Source organism: Pelodiscus sinensis, unplaced genomic scaffold (assembly GCF_049634645.1).
Source record: "Pelodiscus sinensis isolate JC-2024 unplaced genomic scaffold, ASM4963464v1 ctg141, whole genome shotgun sequence".
Taxonomy (NCBI): Eukaryota; Metazoa; Chordata; order Testudines; family Trionychidae; genus Pelodiscus; species Pelodiscus sinensis.
The window spans coordinates 41,797-69,609 of NW_027465906.1; the positions used below are offsets into that span (position 1 = coordinate 41,797).

At 66.9% G+C, this 27,813-nt stretch overlaps 1 protein-coding gene across 1 annotated transcript; it reads left to right on the forward strand.

Annotated features, from left to right (window-relative positions):
* The first annotated feature begins 14,149 nt into the window (after nucleotides 1–14,149).
* Nucleotides 14,150–27,129, forward strand: GOLGA7B (golgin A7 family member B). The gene is made up of 5 exons (XM_075916359.1): nucleotides 14,150–14,267; nucleotides 17,886–18,011; nucleotides 22,109–22,261; nucleotides 25,453–25,554; nucleotides 25,936–27,129. Exons 1-5 carry the CDS (start codon nucleotides 14,256–14,258, stop codon nucleotides 26,020–26,022), a joined length of 480 nt encoding a protein of 159 aa, XP_075772474.1. The 5' UTR covers nucleotides 14,150–14,255; the 3' UTR covers nucleotides 26,023–27,129.
* The last annotated feature ends 684 nt before the right edge of the window (nucleotides 27,130–27,813 follow it).

Sequence of the window (27,813 nt, forward strand, 5' to 3'; positions counted from 1 at the left end):
CCCCGGGGACAGCCCTGCCTGCAAGGGAGAGCACCCCCTGCTGCCCCTGCCCTGCAGCCCAGCGCCCCCTAGTGCCAGCCCCGGGGACAGCCCTGCCTGCAAGGGAGCGCACCCCCTGCTGCCCCCGCCCTGCAGCCCAACGCCCCCTAGTGCCGGCCCCAGGGCCAGCCCTGCCTGCAAGGGAGCGCACCCCCTGCTGCCCCCGCCCTGCTCCCTGCAGCCCAGTGCCCCCTAGCACTGCCTGGGTGTGGGGGTCAGCGCAGGCTGTGGACGAGAGCCCCTGTGGCATTAGCTGCAGAGGAGGGCTGGGGGGGCTAGCAGTGCCCTGGCAGTGATGTGCAGAGCCCCAAGGGGTCCCGTCCCACGCAGCAGGGGCTGGCGCGGGGGCAGCCGATGCTCCAACCCGTGTGCCCTGGAGGGAGATGAAAGGCCGGGGGGGCGAAGGGCTCCTGCCAGCTGGCTGCAGCCCCAGCCCATCTGTCACCATGCCCCCATTAGAGTCACTGAGTCACCGGCCGCCTGGCAGCCAGGCTGGGGCAGGGCGCTCTCCGGTCCCTCTGCTGCAGCACAGCACTAGGGCTGGCCCCACACAGCCCTGCTCTTGGCACCTTCACGAGGTGCAAGGGGGGGGGTCCCCGGGCCCTGCACCCCCCTCCGCAGCCAGAGGGGACTCTCAGCCGGCAGGTAGAAGAGAAGGTGTGACGTAGTGGGGGTACTTGCTGGGCTGTGGTGACCCCTGCTGTCTGGAGCAAGACCCAGCAGGGAAAACCTCGCTAGGCAGAGGTAAGGCCAAACTTGTGGAACCAGTGGCCAGACACCCCCCATGGAGAGGAACAAAGGAAGGTGAATGCTGCCCTGGCTGGGGGGGCAGGGCTGCAAGGGAATTTAGTTAGTTACTGTGGGAGAGCATGGAGGAGAGCCTAGGAGAAGGGGCTGGAGTTTAGGGGCCCAGTCTCCCCCATCTCAAGGGGGCCTGAGGCATCCTAGCCCAGCTCTGGGACCAGATTACATCTGTGCTGCGCTGTGCTGGAGGAGCAATAAACCACCCTCAATTCCACTGGCTGGTACAGTCTGTTTGTGCCATTTCGGGGTGCAGGAGACGGGGAACCCCCAACGCGCCGTCACACTGGTGTCAGGGGTGGGATGCACTGCACCCCGTGGATGGAGCTTCCAGCGGCAAGCGACAAGGCGCGGTAGAAGCAAGAGCCCTGGAGCCAGGCGTGCTGGAGACAGAGCGAAGCGGTTCCTGGGAATCGTGGGGCGCTGCAGCACTAGACTGGTGAGTCTGCACCGAGGGGCCCAGCGGGCAGATGGCCTACGCCCGACTCTTGAAGGCAGAGCTGGTGGGGCTGTGCAGAGAGAGGGGCTTGCCTGTGCAGAAAGCAACCAAGGCCCAGCTGATTACCCAGCTGGAAGAGAATGACCAGCCACAGGGCCAGGATCTTGTCCCCAGGGGAAGCCGCCAGACCCCCCCTGAGAGTGTGTCAGGCTCAGAGAGGGGGAGGAGCGCTGGAACCCAACGGAGAGATGAGACAGCGTCTCCCGGGAGGCCTGCAAGCCGTAGCCCCTCTAGGGCAGGGGCCAGCCCAGCGGAGCTGCGGCGGCTGGAGATCCAGCTGCGGATGAAGGAATTGGAAGTACAGGACCGAGAGAAGGAGCGCCAGGACCGAGAAAGGGAGCGCCAAGATCGAGAGAGGCAGCGACAGCATGAGCTGGCCATGGCAGAGCGGAGAACCTGCGGGGCCCCGGCTGCGCCAAGAGTGGATGGGCCCCAGAGTCCCGGGCATGCCAGGCGCTTGGAGAGGCTCGTGGTGGCCCAATTGAAGGACGTGGGTGACATAGACGGGTTCCTCAGCTCCTTTGAGAGGGCCTGTGGACTGCAACGGGTTCCCCCAGCTGACTGGCTGCAGGAGCTCGTCCCCGCACTGAACCAGGAGGCGGCCGGAGTGCTCAGTCAGCTGGAGGACCTACAGCCAGGGGATTACAACCGAGTCAAGGAGGCCCTGCTGCACAAGTTCGGGCTGACCCCCGAGATGTACAGGAAGAAGTTCCGGGGGGTACAGAAAGGGCCACAGGAGACCTATGTGGACCTGGCCTCCCGCCTGGCGCAATACTGCCGCAAGTGGGTGTCTGGAGTCGGAGCCCAGACCGCAGAGGAGCTGCTCAAGCTGGTCATGATGGAGCAGTTCTATGAAGTGTGCCCACCCAAACTGAGGCTGTGGCTCAAGGACCGGAGACCAGAGAACCCCCAGGAGGCTGGGAGACTGGCGGACGAGTTCACGGAGAGCCGGTCCGGGTGTGAACGGGAGTCCCGGAGAGAAAGGGAACCGCGCAGAGACCGGATCTCGGCTGAGCGACGGAGGGAGTCAACTACGGGGCGAGACCAAGGAACAGGTCGTCTGCGCCCCAGAGAACCAGCCAGGGCCTGGACAGAGACAGCCCAAAGCCTAACTTGCCAGCGCTGTGGGCAAAAAGGCCACAAGAGGGCTCAGTGCACCAGGTCCCAGGACCGGGGACTTTCCAGGGTTAACTGGCTGGGGCGGGAGGAAGGGCAGGCTGCCCCAGAGGAAGGGGCTGGCAGGCAAACCTCAGCTCAGAGAGAGGGGAAGGATGCTCAGTGCACCTCCCCTGGGAGGTCTGATTCTCAGGAGGCGGATTTCTCCGTGTACCGGGTGGGGGCAGGACGGCCCCTGCGGAGCGAGTGCCTCATACCCCTGGAGGTGGATGGTAGGAAGGTGACGGGCTTCTGGGACACGGGGGCGGAGGTGACTCTGGCCCGATCCGACATAGTGGCCCCAGAGCGGATACTACCCCACGCGCAGCTGACCCTGAAGGGCATAGACGGGTCCCCGTTTAAGGTGCCTGTAGCCAGGGTGCATCTGAAATGGGGGGCGAAGGAAGGCCTCAAGGAAGTGGGGGTGCACCCGCACTTGCCCACCGAGGTGCTGATGGGGAATGACCTAGAGGAGTGGCCCCATGAATCCCAGCGGGCTCTAGTCACTACCCGGAGCCAGAGCCAGCGGGGGGCTGACAACGTGGGTCCAGGGAAGGACTCCTGGCAGCGTCCTCAGGGTCCCATCCCAGTGGACACGGGGTCCAGCCAGGCTGGGACTCCGGACCTAGGCAGAGGTGGGGGACAGGCCCCGATCCCTGCCTCAGCAGCTGAATTCCAGGCTGAGGTGCAGGCAGACCCCTCCTTGCAGAGGCTGAGGGACCAGGCTGGCCTCCATGCAGCTCAGCCCCGGGGGAGAGGTGGCCAGGAGAGATTCCTGCGGGAGCGTGGGCTCCTGTTCCGTGAGTGGCTCCCCCCCAGGAAGGTGAAGGCATGGGGGGTCCAGCGGCAGCTGGTCGTCCCCCGAAAGTATCGCCTCAAGCTGCTGTATTTGGCCCACGATGTCCCCGTTGGGGGCCACCGGGGGATCCGGAGCACCCGGCTGAAGCTGCTCCAGCACTTCTACTGGCCGGGGATCTTTACAGCCGTGCAGCGGTACTGCCGGTCCTGTGACTCCTGCCAGAGGGGCGGGAAGGCCCAAGACAGGAGGAAAGCGGCTTGGGGGTCTCTACCCCAGATAGACCCTCTGGGCTTGCTGAGAGAGTTATGGGAGGGGAAGACCTCCCTGGATGGAGCTTCGGGGGTGGAAGCCGCCCTGGTTGTCCAGAGAAGGCTCACTGGGCTCATGGCCCCGGCCCGGGAGACCCTGGCCAGAGATCAAGGCCAGCGGAAGGGTGGGTGTGACCCCCGAGGACAGGCCTGTGCCAGTCGCCCTGGAGTGGGGTGGCGAGTGGACAGAGGGAAGCCAGCTCAGGTGGGGCCTCGCCACGGCCGGCCTGAGTCAAGGGGAGCACCCATGTCCCCAGGGCGGGTTCCCACGCAGAGGACCCGAACTTCCCTAGGTCACGAGCGGAGTGACCCTGCTCAGTTCGCTCTCGGAGGGGGGAGAACTGTGACGTAGTGGGGGTACTTGCTGGGCTGTGGTGACCCCTGCTGTCTGGAGCAAGACCCAGCAGGGAAAACCTGGCTAGGCAGAGATAAGGCCAAACTTGTGGAACCAGTGGCCAGACACCCCCCATGGACAGGAACAAAGGAAGGTGGAAGGCGGCCCTGACTGCGGGGGCAGGGCTGCAAGGGATTTTAGTTAGTTACTGTGGGAGAGCATGGAGGAGAGCCTAGGAGAAGGGGCTGGAGTTTAGGGGCCCAGTCTCCCCCATCTCAAGGGGGCCTGAGGCATCCTAGCCCAGCTCTGTGACCAGATTACATCTGTGCTGCGCTGTGCTGGAGGAGCAATAAACCACCCTCAATTCCACTGGCTGGTACAGTCTGTTTGTGCCATTTCGGGGTGCAGGAGACGGGGAACCCCCAACGCGCCGTCACAGAAGGGTTGTTGGGAGCTGGGCAGTCTTGGCTGGGAAACATACGTCGGGTCCAGGGGGGTCCGGGCCTGTGGCCCCCCCCAAGGGGCCTGGGGCTGCAGCAACAAACCCGTCCTGCTCCACTGGCCGGCGGCGTCACTCCTGGCTATGGACGGGGTGCAGGGTCGGGGGTCCCCGGCGCCGTTACACTGCCCCTAGCCCAGCCGAGACTGACCCCCCGGCCCGACTGCCCAGCCTGGTGAGCTCCGCCTGCCCTGTGCGCCCCGTCTGGGGCTGGGGCTGGGATCTCCCGTGCCTGCCCCACAGGCGAGAGGCCCAATCCACCCCTCCTGACAGTGCTGCCGGCCAGGCCAGTAGGGCCACAGCCAGCACCACACAAGGACAGTCCCCACTTCGTCACAGTGCTGCCATGGGGCAGGAAGGGCCGTGCCCCCTCCACCTGCCCCTCTGGCCCCGGCCCTGCTGCCCTGGGTGTGTGCCCCAAGCCCCCGGCCCAATAATAACCCAGCGCCATGGGCAGCCCCAGATCCCGTGCTGTGCCCTTCCCTGCAGCCCCACACCCTGGTTGGGGGCGGAGCCTGGTCTGGCCTCCCTGGGGGAGCGCTGGGCTCCATTCTGGGCGTGGGGGGGCGGTGCTGGTGTGGGGCAGGCGACTGCCGTGAGCTCTCCATGCTTTCCAAGCGTCTGCTCGGCACGAGCCAGGCGTAGACTCAGCCCCCCCCCCGGCTCCTGCGTCTGCCTTCACTGCCTGGCCCCCCCAAATGTCACTGCCTCACCTGGCCCAGGCTGCCCCCCCGCCCTGAGAGCCACCTGGAGCCGCTGGCAGGAGCAGGCCAGGCGTGCGCAGCGCTGCCTTGGGAGGGGGCTGGCGTTGGGGAGCTGCTGCCAGCCCAGCCCCGCCTGTGCCAGCGAGTCCTGGCAGCAGCTGCAGGGACAGGGGGGTCTTTGTGCATTAACCGCCATGGCCCAGGGCTGCCGGCCAGGGAGGGTGGAGCTGGCAGGTAGGGCTGAGCCCGGGCTCGGAGGCGGGGCAGTGCCTGTTCGCGGGCACAGGGCACGGCGCAGGCAGCTAGACACTGGCACGACTCACTCAGAAACCGCCCCCTCACTCCCTGCAGCCTGGGCCGGGGGGGTGGCGGCGCGTTGGGGTCCCCCGCCTCCTGCACCCCTGTAATGGCACGAACAGACTCCCCCAGCCGGTGGAATAGAGGGAGTTTATTGCTTCTCCAGGGTACAGCACAGCACAGATGTCATCTGGTTCCAGGGCAGGCCTAGGATGCCTCAGCCCCCCTTGAGATGGGGGAGACTGTGCCCCTAAATTCCAGCCCCTTTCCCTAGGCTGTCTCCTCCATGCTCCCAGACAGAAACTAACCAACTCACTTCCAGCCCTGCCCACAGCCAGGGCTCCACTCCCCTTCTTCCCATTGTTCCACTCCCTGGGAGATAACTGGTCAGACAGGTTCGGAGCCCCCTTGTATAATGACTCATCCCCTGCCCTGCTGGGCCGTGCTGCAGCCAGTGGAGGTCACCCACAACCCACTGCCCAGCATAGCAACCAGCAAGTTCCCCCCCCACTACGTCACAGTTCTCCCCCCTCCAAGAGCGAACTGAGCAGGGTCACTCCGCTCGTGACCTAGGGAAGTTCGGGTCCTCTGCGTGGGAACCCGCCCTGGGGACATGGGCGCTCCCCTTGACTCGGGCCGGCCGTGGCGAGGCCCCACATGAGCTGGCTTCCCTCTGTCCACTCGCCGCCCCGCTCCAGGGAGACTGGCACAGGCCTGTCCTCGGGGGTCACACCCACCCTTCCGCTGGCCTTGATCTCTGGCCAGGGTCTCTCGGGCCGGGGCCATGAGCCCAGTGAGCCTTCTCTGGACAGCCAGGGCGGCTTCCACCCCCAACGTTCCATCCAGGGGGGTCTTCCCCTTCCATAACTCTCTCAGCGAGCCCAGGGGGTCCTCTATATGGGGTAGGGGCCCCCAAGCTGCTTTCCTCCTGTCTTGGGCCTTCCCGCCCCTCTGGCAGGAGTCGCAGGACCGGCAGTACCGCTGCACCGTCGCAAATATCCCCGGCCAGTAGAAGTGTTGGAGCAGCCTCAGCCGGGTGCTCCGGATCCCCCGGTGGCCCCCAACAGGGATGTCGTGGGCCAAATACAGCAGCTTGAGGCGATGCTTTTGGAGGACCACCAGCTGCCGCTGGACCCCCCAAGCCCTCACCTTCCTGGGGGGAAGCCATTCCCAGAACAGGAATCCCCACTCCCACAGGAATTTCTCCTGGCCACCTCCCTCCAGGGGCTGAGCTGCACGGAGGCCAGCCTGGTCCCTCAGCCTCTGCAAGGAGGGGTCTGCCTGCACCTCAGCCTGGAATTCAGCCGCTGGGGCAGGGATCGGGGCCTGTTCCCCACCTTTGCCTAGGTCCGGAGTCCCTGCTTGGCTGGACCCCGTGTCCACTGGGATGGGACCCTGAGGACGCTGCCAGGAGTCCTTCCCTGGACCCAGGCTGCCAGCCCCCCGCTGGCTCTGGCTCTGGGTGGTGACTAGAGCCCGCTGGGATTCCTGGGGCCACTCCTCTAGGTCATTCCCCAACAGCACCTCGGTGGACAAGTGCGGGTGCACCCCCACTTCCTTGACACCTTCCTTGGCCCCCCATTTCAGATGCACCCGGGCTACAGGCATCTTAAACGGGGACCCGTCTATGCCCTTCAGGGTCAGCTGGGTGTGGGGTAGTATCCGCTCTGGGGCCCCTATATTGGATCGGGCCAGAGTCACCTCCGCCCCCGTGTCCCAGAAGCCCGTCACCTTCCTACCATCCACCTCCAGGGGTATGAGGCACTCGCTCCGCAGGGGCTGTCCTGCCCCCACCAGGTACACGGAGAAATCCGCCTCCTGAGAATCAGACCTCCCAGGGGAGGTGCACTGAGCATCCTTCCCCTCTCTCTGAGCTGAGGTTTGCCTGCCAGCCCCTGCCTCTGGGGCAGCCTGCCCTTCCCCCCGCCCCAGCCAGTTAACCCTGGAAAGTCCCCGGTCCTGGGACCTGGTGCACTGAGCCCTCTTGTGGCCTTTTTGCCCACAGCGATGGCAAGTTAGGCTTTGGGCTGTCTCTGTCCAGGCCCTGGCTGGTTCTCTGGGGCGCAGACGACCTGTTCCTTGGGCTCGCCCCGTAGTTGACTCCCTCCGTCGCTCAGCCGAGATCCGGTCTCTGCGCGGTTCCCTCTCTCTCCGGGACTCCCGTTCACACCCGGACCGGCTCTCCGTGAACTCATCCGCCAGTCTCCCGGCCTCCTGGGGGTTCTCTGGTCTCCGGTCCTTGAGCCACAGCCTCAGTTTGGGTGGGCACGCTTCATAGAACTGCTCCATCAGGACCAGCTTGAGCAGCTCCTCTGCGGTCTGGGCTCCGACTCCAGACACCCACTTGCGGCAGTATTGCGCCAGGCGGGAGGCCAGGTCCACATAGGTCTCCCGTGGCCCTTTCTGTACCCCCCGGAACTTCTTCCTGTACATCTCGGGGGTCAGCCCGAACTTGTGCAGCAGGGCCTCCTTGACTCGGTTGTAATCCCCTGGCTGTAGGTCCTCCAGCTGACTGAGCACTCCGGCCACCTCCTGGCTCAGTGCGGGGATGAGCTGCAGCCAGTCAGCTGGGGGGACCCGTTGCAGTCCACAGGCCCTCTCAAAGGAGCTGAGGAATCCGTCTATGTCGCCCATGTCCTTCAATTGGGCCACCATGAGCCTCTCCAAGCATCTGGCAGTCCTGGGACCCTGGGGCCCATCTGCTCTTGGCGCAGCCGGTGCCCCGCCGGTTCTCCGCTCTGCCATGGCCAGCTCATGCTGTCGCTGCCTCTCTCAGTCCTGGCAGTCCCTCTCTGGATCTTGGCACTCCTCTCGGTCCTGGCGGTCCCTCTCTCGGTCCTCTGCTTCCAATTCCTTTATCCGCAGCTGGATCTCCAGCCGCCGCAGCTCTGCTGGGCTGGCCCCTGCCCTAGATGGGCTACGGCTTGCAGGGCTTCCTGGGGAAGCTGTCCTATCTCTCCAGCGGGCTCCCCTCTCTGAGCCTGACACTCTTTCAGGGGGGGTCTGGCTGCTCTCCCTGGGGACAAGATCCTGGCCCTGTGGCTGGTCGTTCTCTTCCAGCTGGGCGATCAGCTTTGCCTTGGCTGCTTTCCGCACAGGCAAGCCCCTCTCTCTGCACAGCCCCACCAGCTCTGCCTTCAAGAGTCGGGCGTAGGCCATCTGCCCGCTGGGCCCCTCGGTGCAGACTCACCAGTCTAGTGCTGCAGCGCCCACGATTCCCAGGAACCGCTTCGCTCCGTCTCCAGCACGCCTGGCTCCAGGGCTCTTGCTTCTACTGCGCCTTGTCGCTCGCCGTTGGAAGCTCCATCCACACGGTGCAGTGCATTCCACTTCTGACACCAGTGTGACGACGCGTTGGGGTTTTCCCATCTCCTGCACCCCCGTAATGGCACAAACAGACTCCACCACCCAGTAGAATCATAGAATCATAGAATAATAGGACTGGAAGGGACCTCGAGAGGTCATCGAGTCCAGCCCCCCGCCCTCAAGGCAGGACCAAGCTCCATCTACACCATCCCTGACAGATGTCTATCTAACCTGTTCTTAAATATCTCCAGAGAGGGAGATTCCACCACCTCCCTTGGCAATTTATTCCAATATTTGACCACCCTGACAGTTAGGAATTTTTTCCCAATGTCCAATCTAAACCTCCCCTGCTGCACTTTAAGCCCATTACTCCTTGTCCTGTCCTCAGAAACCAAGAGGAACAAATTTTCTCCTTCCTCCTTGTGACACCCTTTTAGATATTTGAAAACCGCTATCATGTCCCCCCTTAATCTTCTTTTTTCCAAACTAAACAAGCCCAGGTCATGAAGCCTGGCTTCATAGGTCATGTTCTCTAAACCTTTAATCATTCTTGTCGCTCTTCTCTGTACCCTTTCCAATTTCTCCACATCTTTCTTGAAATGTGGCGCCCAGAACTGGACACAGTACTCCAGCTGAGGCCTAACTAGTGCAGAGTAGAATGGCAGAATGACTTCACGAGTTTTGCTTACAACACACCTGTTGATACAACCTAGAATCATATTTGCTTTTTTTGCAATAGCGTCACACTGTTGACTCATATTCAACTTGTGGTCCACTATGACCCCTAGATCCCTTTCCGCCATGCTCCTTCCTAGACAGTCGCTTCCCATCTTGTATGTATGGAACTGATTGTTCCTTCCTAAGTGGAGCACTTTGCATTTCTCTTTATTAAACCTCATCCTGTTTACCTCTGACCATTTCTCTAACTTGCTAAGGTCATTTTGAATTATGTCCCTATCCTCCAAAGAAGTCGCAACCCCACCCAGTTTGGTGTCATCTGCAAACTTAATAAGCGTACTCTCTATCCCAATATCTACATCATTGATGAAGATATTGAACAGTACGGGTCCCAAAACAGACCCTTGAGGAACTCCACTTGCTATCCCTTTCCAGCAGGATTTAGAACCGTTAACAACAACCCTCTGACTACGGTTATCCAGCCAATTATGCGCCCACCTTATCATGGCCCTATCTAAGTTATATTTGCCTAGTTTATCCATAAGAATATCATGCGAGACCGTATCAAATGCCTTACTAAAGTCTAGGTATATGACATCCACCGCTTCTCCCTTATCCACAAGGCTCGTTATCTTATCAAAGAAAGCTATCAGATTAGTTTGGCATGACTTGTTCTTCACAAACCCATGCTGGCTATTCCCTATCACTTTATTACCTTCCAAGTGTTTGCATATGATTTCCTTAATTACCTGCTCCATTATCTTCCCTGGGACAGACGTTAAACTGACCGGTCTGTAGTTTCCTGGGTTGTTCTTATTCCCCTTTTTATAGATGGGCACAATATTTGCCCTTTTCCAGTCTTCTGGAATCTCCCCTGTCTGCCATGATTTTTCAAAGATCATAGCTAAAGGCTCAGATACCTCCTCTATCAGCTCCTTGAGTATCCTGGGATGCATTTCATCAGGACCTGGTGACTTGCTGACATCTAACTTTCCTAAGTGATTTTTAACTTGTTCTTTGTGTATCCTATCTTCTAAACTTACCCTCTCTCTGCTTGTATTCACTACGTTAGGCACACCTCCAGACTTCTCGGTGAAGACCGAAACAAAGAAGTCATTGAGCATCTCTGCCATTTCCAAGTTCCCTGTTACTGCTTCTCCCTCCTCACTAAGCAGTTGGCCTACCCTGTCCTTGGTCTTCCTCTTGCTTTTAATGTATTTATAAAAGGTCTTCTTGTTTCCCTTTATGCCTGTAGCTAGTTATGATGAAACTATCTAGATAACTATAACAATGGCAACTGGGGGACTCGTTTGTAACCCTAAAACCTAACTGAACATACTTTCTGCGGGCGGGAGGAAAGCAGGGCCTCTGAGGCCCCTTTAGACCTGCGATTCCATGAAATAGCATCAGAGTCATTTAGTTTAGTCCCCTACACTCATGGCAGGACTAAGTATTAATTTTCAGTGTCCTATGAGACAGCCCTTTCTCAGGGGCCCACTCCAGTGCACTGACCCTCTCTTGGGGGGCCCCTCTCACCTGGGGGGCCGCCCCTCTGCCTCCAGACCAGCACCTCTCAGGGCCTCCAGCCGCCTCCTCCACTGTGAGCCCCCTTGGGGGGTCCCCTCCCTCTGGACCCCCGAGACCTCCACTCCCAGAGGGACAGCGCCCCCGTTCTCCAGCCTGGAGCGACTCCCAGCCAGCACGAGTAGAACGAGGTGTACCGGTACTTGGAATTAGAGATCTGGGTGATTCGGTTCCCATAGGGAGGGTGCGGTGGGATTGGGCCGGTGATTTGGTTCCCGTACGGTGGGTGCAGTGGGATTGGGCTGGTGATTTGGTTCCCGTATGGTGGGTGCGGTGGGATTGGGTGGGCGATTCGGTTCCCGTACGGTGGGTGCGGTGGGATTGGGCTGGTGATTTGGTTCCCGTATGGTGGGTGCGGTGGGATTGGGTGGGCGATTCGGTTCCCGTACGGTGGGTGCGGTGGGATTGGGCTGGTGATTTGGTTCCCGTATGGTGGGTGCGGTGGGATTGGGCGGGCGATTCGGTTCCCGTACGGTGGGTGCGGTGGGATTGGGCTGGTGATTTGGTTCCCGTATGGTGGGTGCGGTGGGATTGGGTGGGCGATTCGGTTCCCGTACGGTGGGTGCGGTGGGATTGGGTGGGCGATTCGGTTCCCGTGCGGTGGGATTGGGTGGGCGATTCGGTTCCCGTACGGTGGGTGCAGTGGGATTGGGCTGGTGATTTTGTTCCCGTACGGTGGGTGCGGTGGGATTGGGCTGGCGATTCGTGTTCCCGTATGGTGGGTGCGGTGGGATTGGGCGGGCGATTCGGTTCCCGTATGGTGAGTGCGGTGGGATTGGGCCGGTGATTCGGTTCCCATATGGTGGGTGTGGTGGGATTGGATGGGCGATTCGGTTCCCGTACGGTGGGTGCGGTGGGATTGGGCGGGCGATTCGGTTCCCGTACGGTGGGTGCGGTGGGATTGGGCGGGCGATTCGGTTCCCGTATGGTGGGATTGGGCCGGTGATTCGGTTCCCATATGGTGGGTGTGGTGGGATTGGATGGGCGATTCGGTTCCCGTACGGTGGGTGCGGTGGGACTGGGCGGGCGATTCGGTTCCCGTACGGTGGGTGCGGTGGGATTGGGCGGGCGATTCGGTTCCCATACGGTGGGTGCGGTGGGACTGGGCGGGCGATTTGGTTCCCGTACGGTGGGTGCGGTGGGTCTGGGCAGGCAATTCGGTTCCCGTACGGTGGGTGTGGTGAGACTGGGTGGGCGACTCGGTTCCCGTACGGTGGGTGCGGTGGGATTGGGCGGGGGATTCGGTTTCTGTATGGTGGGTGCGGTGGGATTGGGGGGGCGATTAGGTTCCCATAGGGTGAGATTGGGCAGGTGATTCAGTTCCCGTAGGGTGGGTGCGGTGGGATTGGACGGGCGATTCGGTTCCCGTACGGTGGGTGCAGTGGGACTGGGCGGGCGATTCGGTTCCCGTACGGTGGGTGCGGTGGGACTGGGCGGGCGATTCGGTTCCCGTACGGTGGGTGTGGTGGGACTGGGTGGGCGATTCGGTTCCTGTACGGTGGGTGCGGTGGGATTGGGCGGGGGATTCGGTTCCCGTATGGTGGGTGCGGTGGGATTGGGGGGGCAATTAGGTTCCCATAGGGTGAGATTGGGCAGGTGATTCAGTTCCCGTAGGGTGGGTGCGGTGGGATTGGACGGGCGATTCGGTTCCCGTATGGTGGGTGCGGTGGGATTGGGCGGGTGATTTGGTTCCTGTATGGTGGGTGGGGTGGGATTGGGTGGGTGATTCGGTTCCCGTATGGTGGGATTGGGTGGGGGATTCAGTTCCCGTATGGTGGGTGAGGTGGGATTGGGCGGGTGATTTGGTTCCTGTATGGTGGGTGGGGTGGGATTGGGTGGGTGATTCGGTTCCCATATGGTGGGATTGGGTGGGGGATTCAGTTCCCGTATGGTGGGTGCGGTGGGATTGGGCGGGCGATTCGGTTCCCGTATGGTGGGCGCGGTGGGATTGGGTGGGTGATTCGGTTCCCGTAGGGTGGGTGCGGTGGGATTGGGTGGGGGATTCGGTTCCCGTAGGGTGGGTGCGGTGGGATTGGGCGGGCGATTCGGTTCCTGTACGGTGGGTGCGGTGGGATTGGACGGGCGATTCGGTTCCCGTATGGTGGGTGCGGTGGGATTGGGCGGGTGATTTGGTTCCTGTATGGTGGGTGCGGTGGGATTGGGTGGGTGATTCGGTTCCCATATGGTGGGATTGGGTGGGGGATTCGGTTCCCGTATGGTGGGATTGGATGGGGGGTTCAGTTCCCGTATGGTGGGTGCGGTGGGATTGGGCGGGCGATTCGGTTCCCGTATGGTGGGCGCGGTAGGATTGGGTGGGTGATTCAGTTCCCGTAGGGTGGGTGCAGTGGGATTGGGTGGGGGATTCGGTTCCCGTAGGGTGGGTGCGGTGGGATTGGGCGGGCGATTCGGTTCCTGTACGGTGGGTGCGGTGGGATTGGGCGGGTGATTCGGTTCCCATAGGGTGGGTGCGGTGGGATTGGGTGGGGGATTCGGTTCCCATATGGTGGGTGCGGTGGGATTGGGTGGGCGATTCGGTTCCCGTATGGTGGGTGCGGTGGGATTGGGTGGGGGATTCGGTTCCCGTATGGTGGGTGCGGTGGGATTGGGTGGGGGATTCGGTTCCCACATGGTGGGTGCGGTGGGATTGGGCGGGCGATTCGGTTCCCGTATGGTGGGTGCGGTGGGATTGGGTGGGGGATTCGGTTCCCGTATGGTGGGTGCGGTGGGATTGGGCGGGTGATTCAGTTCCCGTAGGGTGGGATTGGGCGGGCGATTCTGTGTGCGGGAGCCAATTCCCTGCCTGGAGTATGCAGCTTCTGGACCCTGTAAGTGTCCTCAGGCTGCGAGGTCCTGTTCCGGGGTGGCTCCTCCCGCAGTCAGTGCCGCCCCCGCCCAGGAGCGGCCAGGCCGAGCCTCTGGACCGGGAAGTCCAGGCTCCGGCTCCCGGTTCTCCCCGCCACGGGATCTGCCCCTCACCTCCGGCTCCCTCCTGCCCTCCCCACAACTCCCCCAGCCCGGGATCCGCCCCCCGCCCCTCAGCCCGGGATCCGCCCCCCGCCTCCGGCTTCCCCCGCCCTGGGATCCACCCCCCTCCCCGGCTCCCCCCAGCCCGGGTTGGACCCTCCCCCACCCCTCAGTCTCTGTTCGCTGCATCCGGGGCCGCGCGCGGCGCAGGCTCAGCCCCGGTTCTGCGCCTCGCTCCGGGCGCCCGAAGCGGCTTCAGCACCAGGGACAGAGCCCGGCGGACGCGCCATGGCCAGCGAGGTGCGCGGGGCGGCTCCGGGCAACCCGGCGGATGCAGCCTCCGGCCGCGGAGCTAACCCGAGGCGGGGCAGGGCGGGGCCCTGGGGCAGGCCGGACCTGGAATCCCAGGGACCTGGTGGGGTGCAGGGGGTGCCTGGAGGGAGGGTCCCAGGGGCTGGCTGAGCTGGGCGGGGGGGGGGTAGGTCCCAGGGTCTGGCTGAGCTGTGGGGGGGGGGAGGTCCCAGGGTCTGGCTGAGCTGTGGGGGGGGAGGTCCCAGGGTCTGGCTGAGCTGTGCGGGGGGGGGGGGGGTGGAGGTCCCAGGGGCTGGCTGAGCTGGAGGGGAGGTCCCAGGGGCTGGCTGAGCTGTGCGGGGGGGGGAGGTCCCAGGGTCTGGCTGAGCTGGGGGGAGGAGGTCCCAGGGTCTGGCTGAGCTGGGGGGGGGAGGTCCCAGGGGCTGGCTGAGCTGGGGGGGGGAGGTCCCAGGGTCTGGCTGAGCTGGGGGGAGGAGGTCCCAGGGTCTGGCTGAGCTGTGGGGGGAGGTCCCAGGGTCTGGCTGAGCGGGGGGAGGAGGTCCCAGGGTCTGGCTGAGCTGGGGGGGGGAGGTCCCAGGGGCTGGCTGAGCTGGGGGGGGGAGGTCCCAGGGTCTGGCTGAGCTGTGGGGGGAGGTCCCAGGGTCTGGCTGAGCTGGGGGGGGGAGGTCCCAGGGGCTGGCTGAGCTGGGGGGGGGAGGTCCCAGGGTCTGGCTGAGCTGGGGGGAGGAGGTCCCAGGGTCTGGCTGAGCTGGGGGGGGGAGGTCCCAGGGGCTGGCTGAGCTGGCGGGGAGGTCCCAGGGGCTGGCTGAGCTGGGGGGGGCAGGTCCCAGGGGCTGGCTGAGCTGGCGGGGGGGGCAGGTCCCAGGGTCTGGCTGAGCTGTGGGGGGGGAGGTCCCAGGGTCTGGCTGAGCTGTGCGGGGGGGGGGGGGTGGAGGTCCCAGGGGCTGGCTGAGCTGGAGGGGAGGTCCCAGGGGCTGGCTGAGCTGTGCGGGGGGGGGAGGTCCCAGGGTCTGGCTGAGCTGGGGGGAGGAGGTCCCAGGGTCTGGCTGAGCTGGGGGGAGGAGGTCCCAGGGTCTGGCTGAGCTGTGGGGGAGGTCCCAGGGTCTGGCTGAGCTGTGGGGGGAGGTCCCAGGGTCTGGCTGAGCGGGGGGAGGAGGTCCCAGGGTCTGGCTGAGCTGGGGGGGGGAGGTCCCAGGGGCTGGCTGAGCTGGGGGGGGGAGGTCCCAGGGGCTGGCTGAGCTGGGGGGGGAGGTCCCAGGGTCTGGCTGAGCTGTGGGGGGAGGTCCCAGGGTCTGGCTGAGCGGGGGGAGGAGGTCCCAGGGTCTGGCTGAGCTGGGGGGGGGAGGTCCCAGGGGCTGGCTGAGCTGGGGGGGGAGGTCCCAGGGTCTGGCTGAGCTGGGGGGAGGAGGTCCCAGGGTCTGGCTGAGCTGGGGGGGGGAGGTCCCAGGGGCTGGCTGAGCTGGCGGGGAGGTCCCAGGGGCTGGCTGAGCTGGGGGGGGCAGGTCCCAGGGGCTGGCTGAGCTGGCGGGGGGGCAGGTCCCAGGGTCTGGCTGAGCTGTGGGGGGGGAGGTCCCAGGGTCTGGCTGAGCTGTGCGGGGGGGGGGGGGGTGGAGGTCCCAGGGGCTGGCTGAGCTGGAGGGGAGGTCCCAGGGGCTGGCTGAGCTGTGCGGGGGGGGGAGGTCCCAGGGTCTGGCTGAGCTGGGGGGAGGAGGTCCCAGGGTCTGGCTGAGCTGGGGGGGGGAGGTCCCAGGGGCTGGCTGAGCTGGGGGGGGGGAGGTCCCAGGGTCTGGCTGAGCTGGGGGGAGGAGGTCCCAGGGTCTGGCTGAGCTGGGGGGGGGAGGTCCCAGGGGCTGGCTGAGCTGGCGGGGAGGTCCCAGGGGCTGGCTGAGCTGGGGGGGGGAGGTCCCAGGGGCTGGCTGAGCTGGCGGGGGGGGCAGGTCCCAGGGGCTGGCTGAGCTGTGCGGGGGGGGGGGGGAAGTCCCAGGGTCTGGCTGAGCTGTGGGGGAGGAGGTCCCAGGGACTGGCTGAGCTGTGCGGGGGGGGGGGGGGGGGGGTGGAGGTCCCAGGGTCTGGCTGAGCTGGGGGGAGGAGGTCCCAGGGGCTGGCTGAGCTGGGGGGTGGAGGTCCCAGGGGCTGGCTGAGCTGGGGGGGGGGGGAGGTCCCAGGGGCTGGCTGAGCTGTGGGGGGGGGAGGTCCCAGGGGCTGGCTGAGCTGGGGGGGGGGGAGGTCCCAGGGGCTGGCTGAGCTGGGGGGGGAGGTCCCAGGGGCTGGCTGAGCTGTGGGGGGAGGTCCCAGGGGCTGGCTGAGCTGGGGGGGGGAGGTCCCAGGGGCTGGCTGAGCTGGGGGGGGGGGAGGTCCCAGGGGCTGGCTGAGCTGTGGGGGGGGGGAGGTCCCAGGGGCTGGCTGAGCTGTGGGGGGGGGAGGTCCCAGGGGCTGGCTGAGCTGGGGGGGGGGAGGTCCCAGGGGCTGGCTGAGCTGGGGGGGGAGGTCCCAGGGGCTGGCTGAGCTGTGGGGGGAGGTCCCAGGGGCTGGCTGAGCTGGGGGGGGGGGGGAGGTCCCAGGGGCTGGCTGAGCTGTGGGGGGGGGAGGTCCCAGGGGCTGGCTGAGCTGGGGGGGGGAGGTCCCAGGGGCTGGCTGAGCTGTGCGGGGGGGCAGGTCCCAGGGGCTGGCTGAGCTGGGGGGGGAGGTCCCAGGGGTTGGCTGAGCTGTGGGGGGAGGTCCCAGGGTCTGGCTGAGCTGGGGGGGGGGAGGTCCCAGGGTCTGGCTGAGCTGGGGGGGGGGGAGGTCCCAGGGGCTGGCTGAGCTGGGGGGGGAGGTTCCAGGGGCTGGCTGAGCTGTGGGGGGGGGAGGTCCCAGGGGCTGGCTGAGCTGGGGGGGGGGAGGTCCCAGGGGCTGGCTGAGCTGTGCGGGGGGGCAGGTCCCAGGGGCTGGCTGAGCTGGGGGGGGGGAGGTCCCAGGGGCTGGCTGAGCTGGGGGGGGAGGTTCCAGGGGCTGGCTGAGCTGGGGGGGGAGGTCCCAGGCACATCCCCTTGTTGGCACTGCTGCAAAGCTTCCATTCCCTTGGGCTCCGCTCGCAGCCTGCAGCTCATGGCCCCACCAGGCTGCTCCCTGGGACCCTGCGCCCACCCACGGGCCCAGCGGGACTGGGGTCGACAGGGGCGAGGTGGGCTGCTGGCTTTGGCCCCTGTCCCTTCCCTCCCCACTTCTGGCTGTTGGCCTCCCCCTGGGCTGCACAGCAGAAGGCACGTCCCAGGGGCCCCTGCCTCTCTGGGTCAGAGCTGGGGGGGTCAGCTGGGGCCGGGGGACAGAGGGGTGGTCTGGGGAAGAAGGGCCCAGGTCAGAGCTGGGGCAGAGTTGAAAGGGGTTTCTCACGCTGGTGTCACAGTCTCTAGGAGGAGCCCTTCAGTGGGGCAGGCCCCAGGGATCCCACTGCCCCCCCAGGGTGAGCCACACAGCCTCCCCCCTCCTTTGGGCCCTGCCACCCCTGGGAGTCACAAGGACCTGGACACTCTGCCCTGCACCCCAGCCCCGAGCTCTGCCCAGGGCCCCCGCTCCCTTCCCTGGCCCCGCGTCCACCCTGTGTAACCTGCCCCCCCGGTGCCCCAGGCCCATGACCTGCAGGAGCTGCGGCGAAGCGCCTCACTGGCCACCAAGGTCTTCGTGCAGCGGGACTACAGCGACGGGACCCTCTGCCAGTTCCAGACCAAGTTCCCCCTGGAGCTGGACAGCCGGGTAAGCCCCGGTCAGGGTGGAGCAGGGGAGGAAGGAGAGTGGGGAGGAGGCAGGGCCTGGGGTGGGGCAGGGGGGAGGGGCAGGCATGGGGGGGTAACAGCCTCAGCTCCCCTGGATCATGCCGGGGTCCCTCAGCGAGCCCACCGAGAGCTGGGCCCGCAGGGATCAGGGCTCCCCACCTCCAGCCCCTGCAGGTGCTCGTCTGTGCGGGATCCTCGGGAGGCCACTGGGGCCTGGTGCAGAGCTGGGCAGTACCCTGGGCTCCTCTGTGCTCACAGGGCGCAGGGGAGTCTCCAGGCCCTGCACCCCACACACAGCCAGAGGGGACTCTCAGGCGGCAGGTAGAAGAGAAGGGTTATTGGCTCCCAGGGACAGGGTGTAGCTCAGACTTGTTACAGGCACCGGGAGCCGTCAGGACAATCCACCTCGGGGAGGGGGGGCCCAGAGCCCCAGCCCTGGGTCCCTGCCCTGCCCTGCCCTCCCACCCATCCCCTCCCAGGCCAGCTCGGCTCCCTTCTCCCCCAGCCCTGGGTCCCTGCCCTGCCCTCCCACCCATCCCCTCCCAGGCCAGCTCGGCTCCCTTCTCCCCCAGCCCTGGGTCCCTGCCCTGCCCTCCCACCCATCCCCTCCCAGGCCAGCTCGGCTCCCTTCTCCCCCAGCCCTGGCTCCCTGCCCTGCCCTCCCACCCATCCCCTCCCAGGCCAGCTCGGCTCCCTTCTCCCCCAGCCCTGGCTCCCTGCCCTGCCCTCCCACCCATCCCCTCCAGGCCAGCTCGGCTCCCTTCTCCCCCAGCCCTGGGTCCCTGCCCTGCCCTCCCACCCATCCCCTCCAGGCCAGCTCGGCTCCCTTCTCCCCCAGCCCTGGGTCCCTGCCCTGCCCTCCCACCCATCCCCTCCCAGGCCAGCTCGGCTCCCTTCTCCCCCAGCCCTGGGTCCCTGCCCTGCCCTCCCACCCATCCCCTCCCAGGCCAGCTCGGCTCCCTTCTCCCCCAGCCCTGGGTCCCTGCCCTGCCCTCCCACCCATCCCCTCCCAGGCCAGCTCGGCTCCCTTCTCCCCCAGCCCTGGGTCCCAGCCCTGCCCTCCCACCCATCCCCTCCCAGGCCAGCTCGGCTCCCTTCTCCCCCAGCCCTGGGTCCCTGCCCTGCCCTCCCACCCATCCCCTCCCAGGCCAGCTCGGCTCCCTTCTCCCCCAGCCCTGGCTCCCTGCCCTGCCCTGCCACCCATCCCCTCCCAGGCCAGCTCGGCTCCCTTCTCCCCCAGCCCTGGGTCCCTGCCCTGCCCTCCCACCCATCCCCTCCAGGCCAGCTCGGCTCCCTTCTCCCCCAGCCCTGGGTCCCTGCCCTGCCCTCCCACCCATCCCCTCCCAGGCCAGCTCGGCTCCCTTCTCCCCCAGCCCTGGCTCCCTGCCCTGCCCTGCCACCCATCCCCTCCCAGGCCAGCTCTGCTCCCTTCTCCCCCAGCCCTGGGTCCCTGCCCTGCCCTCCCACCCATCCCCTCCCAGGCCAGCTCGGCTCCCTTCTCCCCAACCCTGGCTCCCTGCCCTGCCCTCCCACCCATCCCCTCCCAGGCCAGCTCGGCTCCCTTCTCCCCCAACCCTGGGTCCCTGCCCTGCCCTCCCACCCATCCCCTCCCAGGCCAGCTCGGCTCCCTTCTCCCCCAGCCCTGGGTCCCTGCCCTGCCCTCCCACCCATCCCCTCCCAGGCCAGCTCGGCTCCCTTCTCCCCCAGCCCTGGGTCCCTGCCCTGCCCTCCCACCCATCCCCTCCCAGGCCAGCTCGGCTCCCTTCTCCCCCAGCCCTGGGTCCCAGCCCTGCCCTCCCACCCATCCCCTCCCAGGCCAGCTCGGCTCCCTTCTCCCCCAGCCCTGGGTCCCTGCCCTGCCCTCCCACCCATCCCCTCCCAGGCCAGCTCGGCTCCTTTCTCCCCCAGCCCTGGGTCCCTGCCCTGCCCTGCCCTCCCACCCATCCCCTCCCAGGCCAGCTCGGCTCCCTTCTCCCCCAGCCCTGGGTCCCTGCCCTGCCCTCCCACCCATCCCCTCCCAGGCCAGCTCGGCTCCCTTCTCCCCCAGCCCTGGGTCCCTGCCCTGCCCTGCCACCCATCCCCTCCCAGGCCAGCTCGGCTCCCTTCTCCCCCAGCCCTGGGTCCCTGCCCTGCCCTCCCACCCATCCCCTCCCAGGCCAGCTCGGCTCCCTTCTCCCCCAGCCCTGGGTCCCTGCCCTGCCCTGCCCTGCCACCCATCCCCTCCCAGGCCAGCTCGGCTCCTTTCTCCCCCAGCCCTGGGTCCCTGCCCTGCCCTGCCCTCCCACCCATCCCCTCCCAGGCCAGCTCGGCTCCCTTCTCCCCCAGCCCTGGGTCCCTGCCCTGCCCTCCCACCCATCCCCTCCCAGGCCAGCTCGGCTCCCTTCTCCCCCAGCCCTGGGTCCCTGCCCTGCCCTCCCACCCATCCCCTCCCAGGCCAGCTCGGCTCCCTTCTCCCCCAGCCCTGGCTCCCTGCCCTGCCCTGCCACCCATCCCCTCCCAGGCCAGCTCGGCTCCCTTCTCCCCCAGCCCTGGGTCCCTGCCCTGCCCTCCCACCCATCCCCTCCAGGCCAGCTCGGCTCCCTTCTCCCCCAGCCCTGGGTCCCTGCCCTGCCCTCCCACCCATCCCCTCCCAGGCCAGCTCGGCTCCCTTCTCCCCCAGCCCTGGGTCCCTGCCCTGCCCTCCCACCCATCCCCTCCCAGGCCAGCTCGGCTCCCTTCTCCCCCAGCCCTGGCTCCCTGCCCTGCCCTCCCACCCATCCCCTCCCAGGTCAGCTCGGCTCCCCTCTCCCCCAGCCCTGGGTCCCTGCCCTGCCCTGCCCTCCCACCCATCCCCTCCCAGGCCAGCTCGGCTCCTTTCTCCCCCAGCCCTGGGTCCCTGCCCTGCCCTCCCACCCATCCCCTCCCAGGCCAGCTCGGCTCCCTTCTCCCCCAGCCCTGGGTCCCTGCCCTGCCCTCCCACCCATCCCCTCCCAGGCCAGCTCGGCTCCCTTCTCCCCCAGCCCTGGGTCCCTGCCCTGCCCTCCCACCCATCCCCTCCCAGGCCAGCTCGGCTCCTTTCTCCCCCAGCCAGCCAAACACTAACTCCCACTCGCAGCCACGGCCCACAGCCCCCCGGCCGCCCGCCTCCTGCTTTGTCCTGCTCTCAGGCCCCAGGTGCTGCCTGCTGTCACCGGGTCCTCAGGCTGTGAGAGACTGAACGTACTTCCCCAGTGAGCCCTGCCCGGCCTCCCCCTCCTCATGCATACAGTGCTCGGGGAAACTGAGGCACGCACACTCCTACTCACACTGCAGAGCAGCCTAGGACAGTCGGAATTGCACACACACAACAAAGCAACCAGCGAATGTAGCAACAGAGTGAACACAGGACGACAAGAGCCGACAAACTCCCTGCTAGTCACAGCTGGCCCCTCCTCCTTTGTTCTCCAGCGGCTCCAGTGTGTCCCCTCTCCCTTTGTTCTCCAGAGGCTAACACCTGGGAAAGGGGGGCCTGGTTTCTGTAGGGGAGGGGGGACCACATTTTCTGAGCACTGGATTGGTTGTTGTTTTCATAGGCCCGCCCCAAACCAGCCCAGAGCCATTCCCACCTTTGTCCTGGCCTGCCCGAGGATTAACCACCTTTTCCCACCACCCAGCAAGCCCTGTAGCACACAGGGAAACTGAGGCACACACAGCATTCAGACTAAAGAGTGCAGCAATTCCTGCTTTGGCCCATGCCCTGCCAGAGATGTACCCATAGCCATGTAGGCTGGGCCCGGGTCAGGTGGGCCTGGCTTGGGGGGCCAGACTCAGACTGGGCCTGGGCCTACAGGTGCCCACAGGGCTGCGTGCCCACAGGCCATGGTTCTGTGTGCATGTACAGGGGGCTTTGCCCTTCGTGGACTCCCTGTGGCCCTATGTGGGCTGTTCCTGGTCCCTTCCTACGGGATGGGCTGGCTTGTCTGTCCCCAGCAGCCAGGCAGGGCTCTGGGTCTGCCCCCAGGGACTTGGGCCTGGGCTGAGTGTGGGCAGGGCTGGTACCAGCTGACGGGCCCAGGAGGCCAGTGTGGCCCCAGCGCCCTCACCCTGTTCTCTGCCCAGCTGGAGCGGCAGCTCTTTGAGGAGACGGTGAAGACCCTGAATGGGTTCTACGCTGAGGCGGAGAAGATCGGGGGCAGCTCCTACCTGGAGGGCTGCCTGGCCTGCGCCACGGCCTACTTCATCTTCCTCTGCATGGAGACCCACTACGAGAAGGTAGGGCCGGGCTGGGCCGGGCCCCTCTGCCTCTGCCAGGGAGACGAGCAGGCTGCCTGGAGCCTGGGGCACCCCCCCATCCCGGCTCCCACTCGGGGGCAGCAGCCTCTTTCTCTGCCCACAGCTGTTGATCTGCAGGGCCCCCCATGCAGCTCTTTCCTGGCAGGGTTCCCAGGGCGAAATCCCCCCCAGGTACCCGGCCTGCTGGAGCCTCCAGCCCTGATGCTGACACACTTGTACAAATGGGGCTGGACCCAGCCCCTACCCGTGTCCCCCACGGTTAGTGCTGTGAGCAGGGCCATGGCTTCAGGATGGGGTGGGCCCCAGATGGGGTTGGGGGCCAAAGCTGGGAGCAGGCATGGGATCTGGAGCACAGGCTGGGAGCCGGGACCCTGGGTGTGGGGCTTGTGACTCCCAAAATGCCCGCCAGAGACCACCCAGGGTTACACTAGCAGGGGCTAACTGTGAGGAATTAACACTCCGCTGTATGCGCCCCACGGTTACACCAAAGAAGCTAGAGCTGCCACCACAGGTTTCAGCTTAAAAGGGAACCAGCTCTGTCTCTCTCTCACACAAGCACCCCCCATTCCCTCGCTCACACACTTACACAGGCGTGTGGGCCTGGAGGGTGTCTGCTCATCCCGGCGGGGACGCTGGCCAGGAAGGACACTGGCTGTAGCAAGAGGAGTTTCTCAGGAGGAGGGGAAAAGGGTCTGCCAGGTGCTCTCCTTTGACAGCGTCTGTGTCTGTGCGGCCCCTGTGACTCATGCACCTCATCACCAGGGAGCATGCCCAGACTGGCGTTAGCCAGCAAAGCAGCAGTCTGATGACTCATCACCATGTGCTCCATGTGCCTCAGCCTTGTAACTCCTACCACACACAGACACACACAGACACCTCCAGCTCTCGGGAGATACAGTGTAGAGCTCGCTGCAAGCCAGGTGGCTGAGAGTTACAAAGGTTACAGCTCACAGCCAGTTTCTGAATTTATAAAGCAAAGTTGCTGAGAGTTACAAAGTTGCGAGGTTTGACAAAGATTACAGCCAGTTGCAGCTTAAAACCTTAGAGTCGACCTTACAGTTTAGTGTATTTCCAGAAAATACACGTGTAAAATCAAGTAAGCTCAGACGGAGGCTTTTTTATGCAACAGGGCTGGGAGCCGGGACCCCGGGTGCGGGGCTGGGAGCCGGGACCCTGGGTGAGGGGCTGGGAGCCAGGACCCTGGATGAGGGGCTGGGAGCCGGGACCCCGGGTGCGGGGCTGGGAGCCAGGACCCTGGATGAGGGGCTGGGAGCCGGGACCCCGGGTGCAGGGCTGGGAGCCGGGACCCCGGGTGCGGGGCTGGGAGCCAGGACCCTGGATGAGGGGCTGGGAGCCGGGACCCCGGGTGCGGGGCTGGGAGCCGGGACCCCGGGTGCGGGGCTGGGAGCCGGGACCCCGGGTGCGGGGCTGGGAGCCGGGACCCCGGGTGAGGGGCTGGGAGCCGGGACCCCGGGTGCGGGGCTGGGAGCCAGGACCCTGGATGAGGGGCTGGGAGCCGGGACCCCGGGTGCGGGGCTGGGAGCCAGGACCCTGGATGAGGGGCTGGGAGCCGGGACCCCGGGTGCGGGGCTGGGAGCCGGGACCCCGGGTGCAGGGCTGGGAGCCGGGACCCCGGGTGCAGGGCTGGGAGCCGGGACCCCGGGTGCAGGGCTGGGAGCCGGGACCCCGGGTGCGGGGCTGGGAGCCGGGACCCCGGGTGCAGGGCTGGGAGCCAGGACCCTGGATGAGGGGCTGGGAGCCAGGACCCCGGGTGCAGGGCTGGGAGCCAGGACCCTGGATGAGGGGCTGGGAGCCGGGACCCTGGATGAGGGGCTGGGAGCCAGGACCCCGGGTGAGGGGCTGGGAGCCGGGACCCCGGGTGAGGGGCTGGGAGCCGGGACCCCGGGTGCAGGGCTGGGAGCCAGGACCCTGGATGAGGGGCTGGGAGCCAGGACCCCGGGTGCAGGGCTGGGAGCCGGGACCCCGGGTGCGGGGCTGGGAGCCGGGACCCCGGGTGAGGGGCTGGGAGCCGGGACCCCGGGTGAGGGGCTGGGATGTCAACGGTTAACAGGTTACCTTACCAGGTGATGATCCTAGTTACTGTTTAACCAGCGGCCCAGCGGGATGGAGCAGCCTCGCCAGCAGGGTCCCATTTAAGGGTCACTAGTTAAATGCCCGCAGGGCTGCTTGTGCCAGTGACAGGTGTCCTGGGGCGGTGGCTGCAGCTGAGCTGTGTGGCCGGGGGCAGCTGCCGACACCACCCCCTGCACCACCCTGAGGGTGCAGAGCAGGGGGCTGGGCTCCCGGGCAGGCAGTTAACGGGGCTCTCGGGGATGGGCTGGGGGCTGTTGCTGGGCCCGGCCTGGCCTCCCTCCAGGGGACAGAGATTGCGCTTGGCCCGCGCCCCTTGGGCAGCACCCCAGCGAGCCCCAGCTCAGCAGGCTGGGGTGACGGGTGTGGGCAGGCGCAGGGAGTAAGAGCCCAGCAAAGACAAGGCCCTGCTGGGGGTGCTGCTGCCAGGTCCCTGGGAGTCTCCCCCTGGCCTGGCCTGCCCTTTCTGGGGCTGCCTCGACCCCCAGCGGCTGCTCCTCATTCCAGCATCTCTCTGCTGGGCCAGCTCCTAGTGCTGCTGCGGGCCCTGCCCGCCCCACCGCTCCGTCACACCCTGCCTGCGTGCTGGGCCCGGGCTGTGCGGCCCTCCAGCCCCCCAGGGGACAGTGCCAGGCCCCACGGGCTGTGGGTCGGGCCTCAGGAAGGGCAGCCCTTCCCGCCAGGGCTGCAGGCTGATGCCCCAGGCCCGGGAGTCTCTGGGCATGCCAGGGCAGGCAGGCGCTGGCTGGTGCCCAGGGAGGGGGCCCTGACGGGCTGTCCCCTTGCCATGGTCTTGGCCTGTACAGTCCCTGGGTGGCAGCCCCTTCTCCAGGAGTCCACTCTCCCGGGGCCTGCCCCTCCTCCTTCTGGGACGGTGCCTCTGCCATGGGCCCCTCGGGGGTCCCCTCACTCTGGGCCCCGGCTCCACCCCCCGAGGGCCTAGAGCAGCCCCGGGCTCCAGCCTGGAGTGACTCCCAGAAGCTTTATGGGGCTGGCCCCGCTCAGCCCAGCCCGTCTGAGTCGCCCCTGCCCCCGCCCTAGTCACCCCCATGCAGCCCCTTGACCCCCCTGCCCCGCAGGTGCTGAAGAAGGTCTCCAGGTACGTGGAGGAGCAGAACGAGAAGGTGTTTGCGCCGCGGGGCCTGCTGCTCACCGACCCCGTGGAGCGGGGCATGCGGGTCGTATCCTCCGGGGGCTGGGCGGGGGACGGGCGGGGGCTGGGCGGGGCTGGGCGGGGGACGGGCGGGGGCTGGGCGGGGGACGGGCGGGGGACGGGCGGGGGCTGGGCGGGGCACAGGTGGGGGACGGGCAGGGGGCTGGGCAGGGGACAGGCGGGGGACGGGCGGGGGACGGGCGGGGGCTGGGCGGGGGACGGGCGGGGGCTGGGCGGGGGACGGGCGGGGGCTGGGCGGGGACGGGCGGGGGCTGGGCGGGGCTGGGCGGGGGCTGGGCGGGGGACGGGCGGGGGACGGGCACCTGCCCAGCGCGAGGCTCTCAAGCCCCGGCAATGCCGCTCCGCCCGCCCCGGCTGCACCCGCCCACGTGTCCTTAGCCAGCCGCAGATCGAGATCGCCATCTACGAGGACAGGTGCAGCAGCAGCGCCAGCAGCGCCAGCAGCAGCAGCGGGGGCGGGGCGGGGGGCCGGTGACTGGCCGAGAGCCCCTGCCGGGACCTGTACCACCAGGACGAAGGCCTCGCCGACCTCCGCAGGCTGCGGTACCAGAGCACCCGCTTCTGAGCGCCCGGAGGAGGGGCTGCGGGGCTAGCGGGGGGCACCCCCCACCACGGAGAGCCAAGAGCTGAAGGACTGCAGGGGCCAGGCAGCTCTGCGGGGGGAGGGGTCGCCAGCCTCCCATGGCCGCTGTACCCCTGCCATGTGGCGCGCGGCCCTGGCATGTGCCCTGCCCTGCAGCAGCTGGCACAGCCCCTGGCATCTGCTCCCTCTGCACGGCGGGTTCTGCCCGGGCCCCCCCCACGCCGGCTCCAGTCCTGTCTCATGCTCTGCACCCCTCCCTGCTCCCGGCTGCCTGGGGCACGGGCCTGGCACCACTGCCCTGCGCCAATGACCCCACCCATGGCGGTGGAGGAGGGGCGGGGCCTACCATCCCTTGCCAAACTCAGCCCCAGACCCCAGCCTGCCCCCTGCAGCTGAATTACTTGTCCCTGGCCGGCAGGGACCCCCCCCCCCCGCTCTGCGTGTGCCTGTCGCCCCCCCCACATGCGCCTGTCACCCCCCCACATGCGCCTGTCACCCCCCCGCATGCGTCTGTCACCCCCCCGCATGCGTCTGTCACCCCCCCGCATGGCCTGTCACCACCCCGCATGGCCTGTCACTGCCCCGCATAGCCTGTCACCACCCCGCATGGCCTGGCACCGCCCCGCATGGCCTGTCACCCCCCCGCATGGCCTGTCACCGCCCCGCATGCGCCTGTCACCGCCCTGCATGCGCCTGTCGCCCCCCCGCATGGCCTGGCACCCCCCCGCATGGCCTGGCACCGCCCCACATGGCCTGTCGCCCCCCCGCATGGCCTGGCACCGCACGCTGTGGGGCTGGCTCTGTGCTGCTTCTGCCAATGGGGGGGCTGCTCCGAGCTCAGCTAGCGAAGAGGCGAGCCAGGCCCGGCCCGGGCCAGGTGCTACCAGGGGTCCCAGGGGGGCTGAGTGGCGCTGGGCAGAGGAGGCTGGAGAAGCCCGGCCCCCCCGCATGCCCACACCTTACAAATAAACCTTGTGCTGCCCGCCCAGGTGGCTCTGCGGTGTCCTGCGTCGGGGGGGACTGGCAGCCGGGGGTGCTGCAGGCTGGGGTGGAGCCCGCCTGGGTCTGGCCTTGATACTGTGATGACTGGCTGGGGGCCCTGCTCTCCTGGCCCGGCCCCCGGGGCACCACGTGGTTGGTACCTGGCTGCCCTGGCTCTTGGGACTCTAGAGGCAGGTAGGTCCTGGGGGTTCTGCCCCTGTGCTTCCCCTGGCTCCTGTACCCCAAACCCCGGGCCAGCCTGCGCCTCCCTGGAGCCAGCTCCCCCGGCTCCCATAGCCTGGGCCATCCTGCGCCTCCCCGGAGCCAGCTCCCCCGGCTCCCATAGCCTGGGCCATCCTGCGCCTCCCCAGAGCCAGCTCCCCCGGCTCCCATAGCCCGGGCCGTCCTGCGCCTCCCTGGAGCCAGCTCCCCCGGCTCCCATAGCCTGGGCCATCCTGCGCCTCCCCGGAGCCAGCTCCCCCGGCTCCCATAGCCCGGGCCATCCTGCGCCTCCCCTGAGCCAGCTCCCCCGGCTCCCATAGCCCGGGCCATCCTGCGCCTCCCTGGAGCCAGCTCCCCCGGCTCCCATAGCCTGGGCCATCCTGCGCCTCCCCGGAGCCAGCTCCCCCGGCTCCCATAGCCCGGGCCATCCTGCGCCTCCCCTGAGCCAGCTCCCCCGGCTCCCATAGCCCGGGCCATCCT